Source organism: Cynocephalus volans, chromosome 10 (assembly GCF_027409185.1).
Source record: "Cynocephalus volans isolate mCynVol1 chromosome 10, mCynVol1.pri, whole genome shotgun sequence".
Lineage (NCBI taxonomy): Eukaryota > Metazoa > Chordata > Mammalia > Dermoptera > Cynocephalidae > Cynocephalus > Cynocephalus volans.
Window position 1 is genome coordinate 121,943,853 of NC_084469.1, and position 15,904 is coordinate 121,959,756.

A 15,904-nucleotide genomic window follows, 5' to 3' on the forward strand; every position below is an offset into this window, starting at 1 on the left:
CCAGCCAAGCTTTCACTTGCAAATAGGCCACCACCAAGAGGCCAAAGGGGCCCAGTCCTAACCCAGCCGCAGATAAGTGATATTGTCCCTTTCCCCCTGGAATTCCCTGCTGCCCATTGGTACTTAACATTTTTCACTCTGTTGTGACTGCTCTTACTGACTTCACGCTTGCAGAGGAGCATGGACCCCACCGGGTGACAGGTGGGCAGGGTGACAGTGCACTAGGGGGCCCGGCTGCCGAGTCGCTCTCGGACCAGCCTGTCACTGAGCGCCCACAGGGCCCGGGCTGTGTCCTCGCGCTGCGCTTCTGGCGACGGCACGCAGCGGCAGCAGTTGTTGAAGTACAGCCCTCCCAGGCCCTCGAGCTCCGGAGCCGCAGCGCAGTAGACGGTGGTGGCAGCTCCCTGTTGCTGGAAATGAAAAAAAGAAAGACAAAAAGAAAAACTGTGTTAAGCATAGGGGTGACGGGATGATGTCCTGCCGACTGACTGTCTGCGAATTCGCGAGCCTCCCTCTCGTCGGCTCAGTTGCGTCTGGATCTTGGCATGGCAAAGGCCACTGAACCCAAAGCACATGGCTGTAAAAGGTATGATGTGACCATCCTGGAGAAACGAGTTCATAAATTCCGCTTGTAAAGCTGGTGTGACTTTTTACACCTCGTCTAGGAAAAGGCTTTGAAAATAAATACAGATATCAATAAATCACGGCAGGAGCCTCTTCTGTGCAAAGGGAAAAAGATGGCATCCTTCCGAACCCTCGAGAACAAATTCATCCAACCCCTTGACTTCCCAATGTGTAATGTAATTGGACACCAAGATGTTTCTAGAATGCTCTGTCTGAATTAAATCAACTACTCTTAATTATGGCCGATCAGGTAGAAAACCCAAGTGGGGCTGGTGCCAGGTCTTTCCTTTATTCTTTGCCCACAGTGCTGCTGGGGAAATCGTTTGCAATGCTGTGTTAAAACGTTTAACACACACACACACACACGCCCTGTCACATGCATACCTCACACAGACACATGACACATTGATTAATTCATCCAGATGTGAAAACCTTTTTCTAGATATCATTTTTGTCCCAGATTCAGAATGGGACAGTAGCAAAAGGGGTACGTTTCCTCACAGTCCACTTCAAAATGCAAGTGGCAATGAGTGCAATCGATCACTTTTGATTCACCTTTTGAGTCACATTTGGGGATGTGACTGGGGACGTGTGTGCTGATGGGCCACCATATCATCTGGACTGACAGAATACTGTCAGGGATGCTGTAAAGAGAGCAAGAAATCACTTTGCTTTGCAAGCTATAATTAAAAATAATAGGCTGCTGTTCGTAGGGAGACACTGTAGGCACGGCTCTAATTTAAAACCAATACAGTTTATCTGGCATCTTATGATTATTTATGTGCACCACAGCCCATGCTAATTATCAGCCAATAGGGAGGAGGCTGCAGAAGAGGCTCGAAAGAGGGACTTAAAGATAAGGTCGCCATTAGGAAAACGTTAAGGACCTTTGATTGTGGGGGAAATGGGTTTCCATCCCCACCCAAAGTTTACCTTTTTCTTGCCCCTACAGGGTTATCGGAGAAATCCCTCCTCCCCCCAAAAAAGGTTTGGTTTGCACTCACTATGACTGCATTCTAGAATCACTGGGAGACAAAGCCATTCTGAGAACCAGGGTCCCAAGGTGTTACAATTTTAGGGAAGTGCTATAAAGCAGACTTGGGTTTTTGTTTTTGGTTTTTTGGCTTCAGTGTCAGGGTCTACAGTCACATTTGAATTGGTCTGAAAACGAATGGTCAAGTGTGGTCAAGTGACATGATTGTGGGAGAGGTGTGCAGCGGGAGGGAGGCAAAGACTTGAGTTTTGATGATAACTGGCTGCTTGACTATTTTGGGCAAGTCCCATTAGTCTAGAATTTGAACAACTGACGTGACTTGAACTTCATTAAACAGTAACTGGTTTGTTACTTCGCTAACCCTCCTCCCATGCCCACTCCCCAGATAGCCAGTTATTATCTTGGATTCAGTTTCTTTTCCAATTGATTTGTGTGGCTCAAGCCTAATGGAAATGAGTTCATGTCATCCAAATTTCCTTTCACTGAATTATTATTCCTAATAACTCTTAGCTTAGCACCTGGTGCATTTATCTAAAGAATTTCGAGTAGTTTATCTGACTCCTCTGCATCCCATGTGCGGAAAAAGGAAGCAAAAGTGCCGCTGAAGACAAATTGGAGAATGGAGATGCTCGTCAAGCTAACTCAAGCCAAATATCATCTTGGCCACGATTCTTAGCTGGTGTTTTGCATAAATTTCGGGATATCTGCTGTAGAGTTCAATTTTACTTTGCAGATGCCAAAACCATCAACTCAGAAGTAGGGAGAGAATCCAGTCAGCTCATCCTGAACTCCAGCCCCCGTCCCCACTCAGAGTGGCTACAATATCAAGTGTTCACACATAGTGACAGACTGGCCTTTCATGGTTCCACCAATCCTGAGAAAAAAACCAGAGGAACCACTTGAGAAAGCAAGGAGCAGAATCCTCTCCAACCCAATGTAAAATTTTGCCACTATGACCTTCTAAAATGATATCATGTTGCACCCTTACATTGTTGGAATGGTATTTTTGCAAAGAAAATCTGCAGTTGCATTGACTCCGAATGGAGTGGATGAGGGACCTGCATTTTTCCCTCCATGGAAACTGAAAGCAGCTGTGATTGGCCTCGTTTCATGTAAACCTACATTTGGCTACCATGCTGAAAACCATAAATTTTAGAAAAGCCCCGTTTTTTTTTTTGTTTTGTTTTGTTTTTCTGGCTTTGATTGTTTTGCCACTTGGCTCAGGGTGATATTCAATCTAAATTCCATCACAAGTGACTCTGGCTTTGCAGTAGGACACAGTGCAGGAGGAGGGCCTGCCAGCACAGTCCACCTTCTCCACTCCAAAGGTCAGTTGTGTGCATTTGGCCAAGTCTCCCTCTCTGATTCATGCTGGTGCTACCAGCACTCGCTTTACTTTCCTCCCATGCTGGACAATTAAGTCGTGATAATATCTTGTTGGTCCCATGTCCACTACCCCTTTGGCTTTTTGGGGAATTTTCTTTTCAGCTGTTCCAATGGCAACTTCTGAGTGACATCTTTATATCATCAGATGTGACGACAGTTTAATAACAAGTTCTCATTTTTGGCTCATCAGCTTTTCAGTCTGCACATCATCGGAATGAGACTGAGCCATGTTAGCGGAATCTCATTAGTAAACAAGCTGGTGCTGCTGATATAAGATAAAACATTTTTAAACTGATAAAAAACAAAAAAAAATTTTAAGAGCACTTTAATCACTGTCAAATGACTTTCATGCCACTTTTTGGGACATCAGTATATAATTCAGAAAAGATGAAAGAGCCATATAAAGGAAATAATGTTAACAACTCTGTTATAAAATATCTGAAGCAATGACTTGCCGGTTGTCACCACTGCTTACTGATCCACTGTGATAAAATAATAATACCTTGACATAAAAACACTGGCTGGAGCTATGGGTTCCCCTAAACGATTTTTTGAAAACAATTTACCAGAAGCCTGTAGGTTGTATGCAGTTGCTAATCACGGGAACTGGGGGAGGGGTCTCTATCCCTTAGCAATGGCAGTGAGTTAGGGTGTTGATGACACAGGACTGAGAATTTCTGGGAAGCCCAGTAGAATCTTTAATCATGCCCAAATGCCATTTCCGATCTAGTCAAACATTTGTGAGCTGCCAGACTTTGAACGGTGAACGGTGCCATCAGTCTTTACAGCGTATATAAAATTACCCAGGATCCTTGTTTGGGATTAAGTTAAGAGTATCTTGGTAATAAGAGTTCATCATTCTCTTTCAGAAATCATTTGTCAGGTTTGCAGCACAATCTTCAACTACAGAAAGGTGGTATTCAGAAAGCAGTTGCTGTTTATTTATAGTTGAGGCCCTAAGATCTAAATTATCCATCCTTCCAAAACCCTTTGTTGGGAGGAAAATGTTAAGTAGCCGCTTTTCGTCAACATTTATTTGATAACTGCTAGCCATCAATTTGTAGCTGTCAGCACGGAATACAAATGAATATTGACTCCCTAAAAGGAAAAGGTACAGAGGTTTCAGATAAACAATATATGGTAAAGAAAAAACACCGATGTACGGATGTTTGCAATGCATCGGTTATTGCTCTAATACAGGACTTCCATTCTAATAGGGACACATATTACACAATTAATGTTTAGTTTTCAGGTTTCTCTATTTTAAAATGCATGCTTATTTAAAAGAAAAAATAGATCCCTGTGTTAAAGTAGATGTAACTATGAGATGTATAAAAAATAGACATAGACACAATATCATGGCATATCTATATATTCAATGATTGCAAGAGAGTAGTGTTTGTTCTAAGATTGCTTTATTACAGATATATTGATACCAGAACATTGTACAGCAAATGCCGAATTAATCATTTTATGCAAAAAGTAGAGACGTAGAAGGGAAAACACCACAGAAATAAGATCAGGCTTGGAACCCCAAAGGCAGGGAAGGAGAGCAGCCTTTTCAGAGGTGGACGGTGACGACAAAGCTGAATTCCCAGGGACAAAGAGGTGATCTGAAGTGAGCAGGTTTGGCAAAAGGAAACACAGGTGCCAAACCCTCAAAGCCTTCATTGTTACTCATCTGAGGTCTGTTAAGCAAAGAAAACTCTTCCCAAATGTAAAACCAGCCACCTCATTCAGTGGCCCTGTGAATACACCACGGGGAGCAGAATAATTTGTCGCAGTGCCATGGTGGAGATGCGGGATGAGCACCCTGACACGTGTGGAAATAAATGGCTGCCTCCACACCCTCTCTGTCTTTCCCTGTCTCCCAAGAACACTCTCCCAAGAGAGCTTATAACCACTCTACCGGAGAGGTACGACGTGGGGTTGTGGAGTTCATGTCCGGATACCTTGGTGCTTGGGACACAGCCATTCCTCAGAAATAATGATGGTTTCAGGTTCCGATTTGAAAGGCAAACAAAAACAAGCTGCTCCAAAAGGTTATGTGTTTTCTACTTACTGTCCAAGAGCAAACTTTTCAGTGGGCAAATTTGCCACGAATTCCATCAGTTCATAAAGTAATGCAAGTAGGGCAGGCATGAGGCCCACAGGCCTCCCCGATCAGCGTGACTGCAACCAATAACCCCCCTCTTCCTCCACTGTCATTCTGTATCATTGAATTATACGATCCAGTTTGCAATAAGCACTAATCAACAAACATGCCAACTTCCACCAAAATTATGTGAGGTGGTAGAACTGAAGAGAAATCTCTACTTGAAAGGACTCTGCCCTCCAAAATGTCCTGCTTTTCCAGTGAGTTGTAGCAAATAGGACTATGCAAGTGGTAGCAATGACTAGCATTCATTGAGAGGTACAGATCGCCAGGCACTGTGCAGAGAGCATTAGAAGCACTAGATTCTAAACCCCATGCAGTTCTATGAGCCAGGGACAATCGTGTCCCTGTTTACAGAGAAACCCACTTAGTATCACAGATCAAAAATGACTTATCCAAAGCCACACAGATAATCACCTAGACTAACTGGCTCCAGAATCCTTGTCAGTTGGTATACGAAACCTCCTTCCCAAATGTGTGACACCAATAGTCGCACGTTGCCCATTTCCTCTTGCGTGTCGCCCACGGGGCTCAAGCTTCCTCATCTCACTTTGCCTTCTTCCCAGCCAGGCCATGTGCGATCACAGCGTGACGCCCAGACGTGGCCTAAAGTTAAATGCGCGGGCTGTCCTGTGTTCGCCTGAGAAATGTTAAAAGGAGACTTTCCCATTGTTGATTTAGTTAGTGAGCTAAATTGAAATGATATCCACTTGGATTAACAAAAATGAAGACTCAGCACCAGCTCTGACAATCCAACAGCAAATGACCCTTAATAAAAAAGTTTGCCCTATTCGAAATGCCACCTCCAGGGGCTAGATTTGCTGAGCTAAAGAACCTACTTTTTGATGATAGACTTTTTTCAAAGCATGAACATCAAAACCAGTGAAACCTAAGCATTCTCCTTCTTATAAATTCCCATACCTGTAGATGAGTGTGGCCTTTGGTGCTCTGACACGTTCTAACATGCTTCATCAGTTTGCAGAAGAAACTGTGATCTATCCTCCTTCCTTACCTTCCCCCAATTAACTCCTAACAAATCAATTGCTCCAAATTTCTAACAATTGATTCCTACAAGGACCCTGAACATTACAGGCAAATATTTCCTGCATATGTAAACAATACATGCAAATACATCCTGTAGGTATTGAAATAGAACTTTTTTCATAAGCCCTCAGGAGTTTTTCTAACTCCCAGGCTGTCGTTAACATTTATTATAGAAGGGGAATGCACTCCATTTCTCAAATAGAAATAGATGATCAGGGGAGCAGATATTTGTTTTGAGGCTTTAAAAGGTTGAGGGAGTGTTTGGAGAATCCATTTAGATCACATTCAGATCCTTCTCCCTACATAAGAGAATATGTCCACTCTAACGCAATGGACTTGGACACTGTGTTTGGATATTTACCTTTTGCCACAAGGAAAACAGCTTCTTTGCTAACAACAGGTTTACAAGTGTGGAAAACCTCAAGTTCCTTTTCAGTCAGCTCTCCCATGACAGAGTGCCATTCCCCAGGTGACAGTGGGGACCCGGTCTACGAGGAAGACTTGAAGGCAGTTGCTCTGAGAGAGAGCTAAGCTATGGGATATGTCAATCTATCACTGTAAATGCATACAGTCCACAGCCCAAAATTGCGAAGGACACCTTGGGTGAATATTTGAGAGGGAAAGAATGCCATGCAACTTTCGAATGACAGCCCTATGTCCAGAGGCCTGTGTTCAGAGAGAGTCCCCGAGTTGACCTGGAGCCTTTCCTGATTGCAGTTCAGGCATCCCAAATATGACACTCCCAAATCTGAGTCAGGCTAAAAGGATGTGTCATACAAAGGCCGTGCCATTCTCCCTGACAAAAGACATAAATTTCTAGTAAGATCACTAAGGATTTTTAAGAGGTTGCTGTGAGACTGGGATAGAACGACAGGGAGTTAACAGGAGCGTTTCTCTTATTCCTCTGACAAATGTTTGCAGAAGCAGCCTGGAGACCAGCAGACTCAGGATGGAAAGCTGGAAAGAATTCTTTTACAGCAGAAGAATATATTTGTCTTCCCTAGCCTTAAGTTTTGAGGAGAAATAGGCAGCCGATCCCAGCCATCCAAAGGAGTCCAAAGCCATGTTTGTTCTGGGAAGGCCAGGCCTGGGAGAGTTTTAACTTAGGCTATAAGCAGGATGGAAGGGCACAGTGACCTTGGTCAGCTGTCAAGGACTGTGTTTTCAATTCAACAAACTGTTCTGAACTTTTCCTTGAAATAAATGAGGCCATTTTTGTACCTCTTTCGTATTCCAGAACTCTTGCCATAAATGTTCCAAGGGTTCCATGACAGGTTTATGTCTGGTCTTAAGAGAGTGGATGCATAATATTTAGAATTATTTCACTCTCTGAGACCCGCTGTTATCATGAAACCCTAGCCATGCTTTGCTGGGGTTGGGGGGTGGAGGGAGGGGATTCTCCTAATGAGGAAAGGAAAAAGGAATGGCTTATGTACAATCCACGTGGGTCATTTTATGCATGCTTCTTCCTCCTTCCATGTGTCCCTGCCATCAGGGTTCTAGAACTGATTGGAGTGAGAAATCATATCATTAGAAATAAGAGAAGGTACTGTTGACTATGTCTCATGTCCATGAAAGAATTCCCTGGGCATCTCCTGCCAATGCTGCCTGGAATACCCACATTGCTCAAAGTACACTTTCTTTTTGAACGAGTTCTCTTGCTGGGACGGAAAGTTGCATTGGGGTATCCATTCTTCCACAGGTTAGTTTCAAATGGCCAAGCAGAAGAGCCATAAAAATTTGCCATCCAAATAAGCATCTTACTGATAGCATCATCCTTCCATATGGGACAAATCTGATGGCCTGTCACTGAACATTTTCCAACTGGGCCACCTTGATGCCAATAATGAAGGACTGCTGAGTATTTATAAGAGACAAAAGAAGATATTTAGCTTGTGTTAATTTGAAACATTTTACATTTTTACTCTACTTCCTTAACCCCGGTTATAGCTACTTCTGTATACTGTATATAAATGTATGCCTCCGTATTCACCATGTTCAGTGAAATAAACCTTTTAAATTATCACCAGGCAGAATTAATGGGTTCAGTTCTAATATAATGGTGCAAAGAATGTCTTCATAGTACAGGTGAAACAAACAGCTTCCCCTTTACTTCTTCTGCACAGAATGAGTCCACCCAGTCTGTATGCCACATTAACTCTTTTAGAAAACCAAAAGCTTACTTTTTTTGTGAGCCAGCAGGATTTCAGGGCAAACCTCAAACAAGCTGCTTGTTTAGATTTTAAGGCTGACAGTTCATTTACACTTATGTCACACATGTATTCTACAACATAGCTCTAAAAAGGCATTGGGCGGGGGAAAGACAGGGTCTCTAATGGGACCACATCATGGTAAGGAATTAACTCTTCACTCTGTCTTCCAAAAATGAATTAAGACGATGTACTTTGCAATAATTCAGATCTTGCAGGCAGGCCCCCAACACCCAGCCCCACTACTTCAAGTTGGGCATGGCTTGGTTAGGTATGTGCATTTTCATAGAACTCACTTGAACAGATCATTTCTCAGGCTCAAAGAAGCTGGCCTTGTTAATATTTCATTTAGAACATACTGTGGAGAGGGTCTCATTTATATTACTTCCATAATTAATGGTGATAGCTTAGGCACTGCCTTTACACAGAGAGATCTCTTCACAGTGGTCGATGGGTAATGAAAACAATAGCTATTTCATTCACCAGCAGCTTGTTGCTAGTTAGTAGGAAATGATTGTGTGTGCTGTTCCTTTAATTGCCAGGGTAAATAATTCTGCCTCGGTGTTAGTGAACATTTTAAAGCACTTGATGCAAATAGACTAGAAACAAAACAAACAAAAAAATTACCTTGATTATGCAACACCTTAGCATAGAAAGTTACAAAGGTATGTCTTTTTTAAAAATTGCATTCTATCATGCAAATATTATCTAAATATGCATGTGCTGACTACTCATCTACTGTATTTTAGGAAATACAATTAGGCTGCCTTTTTCTTCTCCTATGTAGACTGTAAATAACTGTAGATCTTTCTCTTGTTTCCCTATGTAAATATATGTAAATACTAACAAGCTATGCATGCTGATATTCTAGGCAATTTCAGGTACTTTTATAATCTGAAGGCATGTACTTGAACTGGTTTGTTAAAAGGGAGAAAAACTCTCAAACTCTTTAAAGCTGAATAGAAATTAAAGATTTCTTCCTAGACTGTTGTGGCTTCTTTTATTTGTCTCCTCCTCCGGGCTCTCTCCCCTGAAAAAGACACTGTGCACACACATCAGGCCCAGGAACAATAGCTGAACTACTTGGCTTAGGTTTATACACACTCTCCTTTGGTTTTCTTAAAGACTTCTAGAATCATAAGGTAGGCTTCTTTGGATTTTTCTAACAAAAACATCTCAAGTGAAAATAATCCCTATTTGTTGTTCCCTTACTATGTGCCAAGCAGTGCTAGGTGCCTTACATTCCCAAAATACCATGAAAGTGTCCTGTCATTCCCATTTTAAAGATGCAGAAACTGAGTCACATCAAGACTGGGTATTTGACTAAAGTTGTCATTTTAAATGCCATCAAACTATTAAATGCCATCAAAACCCTGCTTCTTTCCTGTATGCAAAGGGTCAGTAAACTTTTTCTGCTAAGAGACAGAGATTAGATTATTTAGGCTCTGTGGGCCACAGAGTTTTCAACTCTGCCATTGTTGTTGTGAAAGCAGCCATCAACAATGGGTACACAAATGAACATGCCTGTGTTCCAATAAAACTTTATTTACAAAAACAGGCAGTGGGCCAGATCTGGCCTACAGGTCATAGTTTGCCAATCTCTGCTCTATACATTGTCAAAACTCATTTGCCTTTCAATGAACTGTTAACATTTCCCTTTTGAGTATGTTTATACATTTGATGGACTGGGGAAATAATTTGATCAACTGAAAATTCTCCATCTCTTTCCTGTAAGTACCAACGTTATTTGTAGAAGTCATGAAATAATTAGGAGGTGAGCAGAAATGAAATTACCTGAGCTTACAAACCAAGCTGCCTTCCTCAGACGAATTATATTGCCAGGTTTCCATTTAGTTATCTTTTGCTTTCATAAATGGGGATGGAGGAAAAACATCCAAAAGACAAAGGGAAAAAAAAGAGAAAAAAAGGAAAAAAGAAACTGAACAACACTCACTCTTCAATGAGAGGAAGGAGGCTATTACCTAGGGTATCTATGGAAACCAAGCAGCACGCAAACTTTTTAATGGTTGGAAAACAGCGTTCGCGTTTGAAGCTGTTTTTCCCAAGTATGATGCTTCGGTGTAAATGCATTAATTGACAGTTTCCTTCGGGACTTTTTTATTGAAGTTTCCAAACTTAATTTGATGGCACAGGGAACTCTCTGGAGCCCTTGAAGAATGCTGCAAAGTTAGGTCTTTAGAAAACTGAGCCAGCTCGGGCATCGTGTACAAATCCAATCCAACTCTCTTGCAAAGCCACTGAAGAAACAGCCCTCACTCCCTGTAGTTTTCCATTAAAAAAAAAAAAAAAAAAGGGAGAGAATTCTCTGTGTTCACCTTGGGAAGGGAGAGGCCCTTTCTAACCTCTATTGAACAAGAATCAATATCATCTCTTCAGTCCTGGAGGGAACTGAGGAGGAGGGGCAGGAGGAGGAAAGATTCAGGTACTTTTGCAGATTGTGAGGCAGTATGGGACTCTGAGAAAAGCCCAGGAGCTGAAAGCAGAAATACTTCAACTGGAATCCTGCCTTTGCCACCTGGCAGTTCTGTGACAAGCCACTGAGCCTCGGTCTCCTCATCTGTAAAGTGGGCATAATAATATCCCCTTCACGTGGTTCTTGTAAGGTTGAATGATAAAACATTTGGCCATTTCCTGGGTACTCAACAGATACTGGTACAAAGGCAGCTACAATTCTTTTTATTAAAAGTTGAAGGAAGGAAGCATACAGATCAAAATATCCTACCTTTCCTTTACTCAAGGGACTTAAAAGTAGGGGGGACATTTCTGCAGTAGTCTCCCTCTCTCCAGCCCCATCCAGCATCTCTGGGGATTATAATGGCCAGGAATTCCACAACCAAGTTCACGCCCATGTCCCTGGGACATCGACATTTGAACAACTGCCACAATCATTTGTTAAATGCTGTAACATCCCAGACACCACCCAGGCCTGTTACACACATCTCCTCTAAATTTCCAAGTGTCTGTGCAGTGCAGGCTCGAGAACACAATGCACAGATGGAGCGGGAGGTGAGCAAGCACAGAGAAGTGCCGTGCAAACGTGGAGTCCGGGTGTTGGGTGGCCACTGAAATATTCTTTCAAATTTTCCATTTGAAAACCTCTATAATAAAATGTTGGGAAAATATATGTATCCATCCCTTTGGAGCATTAGCCTCATTTTCAGATAAGAAGACCAGGATGCAGAAGTGGTATTGGCCAGCCTAATATCCTCCACCTAGGAAGTGGTGAGATCCTTCTTAAAGTGCATGCCTACCTGGCTCAACTGTTCTTACCATAAAGCGTCCATAAGTACTTCTATTATACCTTGCAGGGTCACTTACCTCAGCTTCTCTTATTCCACCCGTTGAATTTTTGCCTCAAAACATAAAAACTAGTTTTCCCATATCATCCCCAGCAGGCAGGCAGCTCTTGGGATCCCAACTGAGAGCCCAGAAATCAACTAGCTGAAGAGCAAAAGTGACCATGGATGAATGAATGTGAATTTGCATCCATTCCATTGGTGGATGTTTAATTTGACTCTTAACTCTGAAATGCTGGAATGCTGATGCCCACCAGCATATTGTGAGTACCTGTGACTTGGACCCAAAACTCTCTAAGGTAGAGAGGTGGGCAGACTGCAGGGACCATGAGCACAGGGAAACTGATTAGGCAGCTAATAGCATTAGACACAGTAGGGACGCTGTCCTAGCCAAGAGGCAGCATCTGCTGGTGTCTGCACTGTACTGGGGCATGAGATGGTTGGATGGAAACCCTCCCACCTGGCCCTTCCTCCTGCTCACACTCCCCCAGCTGGCTGTGGCAAACTCCAAACTTGAGAAGGTAAAAGACAATCTCGTGTTAGTCCCATCCTGACAATTGTGGTTGGCCTCCCAGGGAGCCCTTTCCACAAACATACTCTGTTTTCTGACTCCAGGTTTAAACCCTTGGTCAGAAATTCTCTTCCTGGCTAAACCACATTTTCAACTTTCCCTTCAAACCCTAGGAGAGATGGAGCCTGCACATCCGTGTTGTGGGCCTTCCCTGTAGAGACTCGCCTGTCCACTGGCCCCAGTGCCTCTCCTTTAGCCAGATCACCCAACCCAGGCACAATCTCATCACAGCAGTCACTTGCCAGTCCTTTCATCATCTCTGGATCTCCTTTCCCAACATGTCCTAAGTTCTTCATGTCTTTGTCCAGGGAAAGGGTGAGAGTTAACAGAACAGCCCATCCCAAGTGTAACAGGCAACCACATCAACAGTGGTGGTGATAATGGCTGCTGATTGCGGAGGGCCTATTATGTGCCAAGGATCATTATTACTTCTGATGCTCATTGCTACAGCCACCTCACTTCATCAGGTAGTGGTATCGTAGAGGGGGAGACAGAGAATAAAGGAGGTGAGGTAACCCAGGGCTTTGCAACTGGGAAACGCTGGAACTAAGCTCCCAATGGAGTTTGCCTCAGTTCCAAGCCCACCTTCTTCTTCAGGGCTAAAGCTTCCCCTGACTCCACGTTCCATACACTCCATAGCATTCTGGAATCATGAAGAAATTTGGAAAACTAGCTCCACTGGGTCTGTGGAGGGGACATATATTCCTGCCTGCACCAGTTGATCCCTCTGGTGGCCAAGGTCCCTCTTTCCAGAGCCTCAGGGACCTTCCTCCTTCTTTCTGAGCTTCACTCCTAGGTGCTCCGATCCCTGGCTTCCAACCTGGTGTCCTCAGGCTCGGGGGTGTCATTTCTGTCTGCGTGCAGTTTTGGACAATACAGAGTTCTGAGGCTCCTCCCCTGCAGTGTTCCTCTTCTGCAAATTGCTTCTCATGCCAGGGAGGGCCTGAAGGCTGGCAAGGCTCAGGTTAATGGTTCGGCATTTGAGGGTCATCTGGCAGCATTCACAGGGCAGTTTCATGACAAGCCGACGGCAGTAGGAACTCTCCTGCCCTCACAGTTCAGAGAAATGCTGAACTTACGACAACGAGGTACACGGAGGAACATCTTACTCTGCTTTTTTCCTCACTCTGCATGCCACACCTGATAGGAATCATCTTCTCACAAATGCCTGGCTGGTGAAAAGGAAGGCACACAAATACACCTTGCTATCAAGCAAGGTGTCAGCGAGGGTACAAGCCCATTGGGTTGCTGGCTTTCGAACTGTCCAGGTGGTTAAAAATTTGCCCTCTATAGGCATGCCCCTTGAATTCCTACTGAAATGACTTTGCAAGGCAGTCCCCTTAATGTATGAGTCCCATAAGAGCTTGGAGACCTTCTGTAGCACTTCTTAGGTCCCAAGGTGTAGAATTTTTGCTGAATTCTTGCAACAGCCCTGCAGAGGTATTATTATCCCATTTTACTGGGATAATAGGGGAAACTGAGGTTCAGACAAGTAAAATGACTTAATAATAAATAATTCTCATTTACTGAGTTCAGATTATGTGTCACCTGCCTACCTCATGCTGAAGGATTCACGTGCCTTTAATACTTCCTGTGAGAATTCACCCTGTGTATACCAAATTGTTTTTGAAGAATTCTGCACCCATTGTCCCCAGTTAAAGGCAGGGCACTGAAGCCCAATGAGGTAAAGCCCTCTGCCCAGGTCAAAGAGCAAGTGACAGTCAGAAGCTGAACCAAACCACTTGGCTCTGGACCCCCACTCTTACCAACCACACCATCCATCATTAATATAAATGTGTCCATAGTGCAAGGGAAGTGGGAGACTGCACACCACGGGTCAAGATTCTGAGATATCATCATAGGAGATCTTTCACCAATAAACAGCTAACACTTTTTGAGGGTCCTAGGCTTGCATTAAGTGTTTTCTGGGTACTATTTCATTTACAATAATACCATCTGACAGGAGAGTCTGAGGTTCAGAAAGGTTAAGCAACTTGCCCAAGGTCACACAGCTACTGAGTAGTGGTGATGGAATTTGAACCTGGGATGTCCATGCCCTTGACCCCTTTGCAGCATCTTGAGCCACAGAGGTCAGGCCCTCACAATGACGCTTGTCACTTATCAAGTAGTAGGATAGGTATCTCAAGTTAGGTTGCTCTAGCAAGGGGCATTTTAGACTCTTGGGTACGATGGGTACGATGCTATAACCGCAATAGAGGCCAGGGCTTCAACTGCCCATGAGAGAATAAACCATCATCATGGTTGAGGTCCACCCTGCCCTTTTCTCTGGATGTTCATGTTTTCATCACAGTGAGTAGAAAAAACCAGGAACTCATAAATGAATTGACAAGCTATATGTTTTGTCTGACATTACAGAACTGCCTTTCTAAGGCAATCAAAAAGCTCAGATTACCACCACAGTTACCCATTTGTGGGGGTGAGGAGTATAATAAGATGGTCTGATAATTAAAATTTACTTTCCCATGAATTTCTTTGCTTTGTTTAATTGACACATCCATGAAAAGCAGGGTTGGTGAGAGTGGTGTATTGGTAAATGCTTAACAAGTGGCTCACTGGTGCAAGAGGGAGAAGCCTTGATTTGTAGTGTCTGCCAATCCCCATGGTGTGAATACTCTCACCATGACCAATTTTAAACTTTCAGCTGAATGCAGAATTGGGAGGAGATATGCACACTCAGCTCTTGCAAACTGGTGTGATCCGGATCTAGCACTCGATGGGAGCAAGTTCTAACTCCTTGCGCTTCAGTCTCCTCCTCTCTAAAACGGGATTATTATCTACCCTGTGAAGTTGTTGCAAACAATGTTACCAAGCTTCTAGAATGATATTAAGGACTCATTATTGGCTCAGTGCATGGTAGAAAATATGGTTTCCTTGGGCCAGGAGAGCCACCTCATTGAAATCAGCTTTTCGGTTATGGGGACCAACTTGAAAAATGTTTAAAATTCACAAGTCTATTATTCTGTCCCCCAGGTGTCCCAAACTGGTTTGGGTTTATACCTTCCCACGGTGCCTGACTTGCCCCAATGATTTTATGACCTTGAGGTCCTGACCTGTTTTGTCATGTCTCATGATCTTCCTCAGACAATTCTGCATTCAGCTGAAAGTTTAAAATTGGTCATGGTGAGTGAATAAAAAGGTGATTCCGTGTGTTGATTCCTTCGAACTAGCGATCAGAGGATGCAGCAACTCCTGCGCAGGAGCAAAGAGAAAGACGAGGGGTTACTTTTCTTACTTGTCTTTTATGTTTACTATTTCCTAAAGTCATTTTTGTTCCCTGGATTTTGGTAAGTGACCAATGGGTTCCAATTCTCATACACACAAGGGCAGATCCATAACTGCTCCAGATTTCAGTTCTGCTTAATCCCTAGAGGCTGAGAAGCATAGCTTCCTAATTGCAAACCTAGCACCTCATATTCAGGAGCACAGTATCCCAGGACCCATGTATCAGCCACTTCCCATCATCATGGTTGAGGTGCACCCCACCCTTTTCTCTGGATGTTCCTGGGAATTTAGCAGTGGGAATTGTCTGAGGAAGATCATGAGACATGACAAAACAGGTCAGGACCTCAAGGTCATAAAATC

At 43.4% G+C, this 15,904-nt stretch overlaps 1 protein-coding gene across 1 annotated transcript in view; it reads right to left on the bottom strand.

Annotated features, from left to right (window-relative positions):
* Positions 1-221: 221 nt before the first annotated feature.
* The window catches only part of WWOX (WW domain containing oxidoreductase), a 983,029-nt gene continuing 967,346 nt past the window's right edge, over positions 222-15,904 (bottom strand). The window contains exon 9 of the mRNA XM_063110099.1: positions 222-410. Coding sequence (XP_062966169.1) covers positions 222-410 — 189 coding nt within the window. The remainder of the gene's footprint in view (positions 411-15,904) is intronic.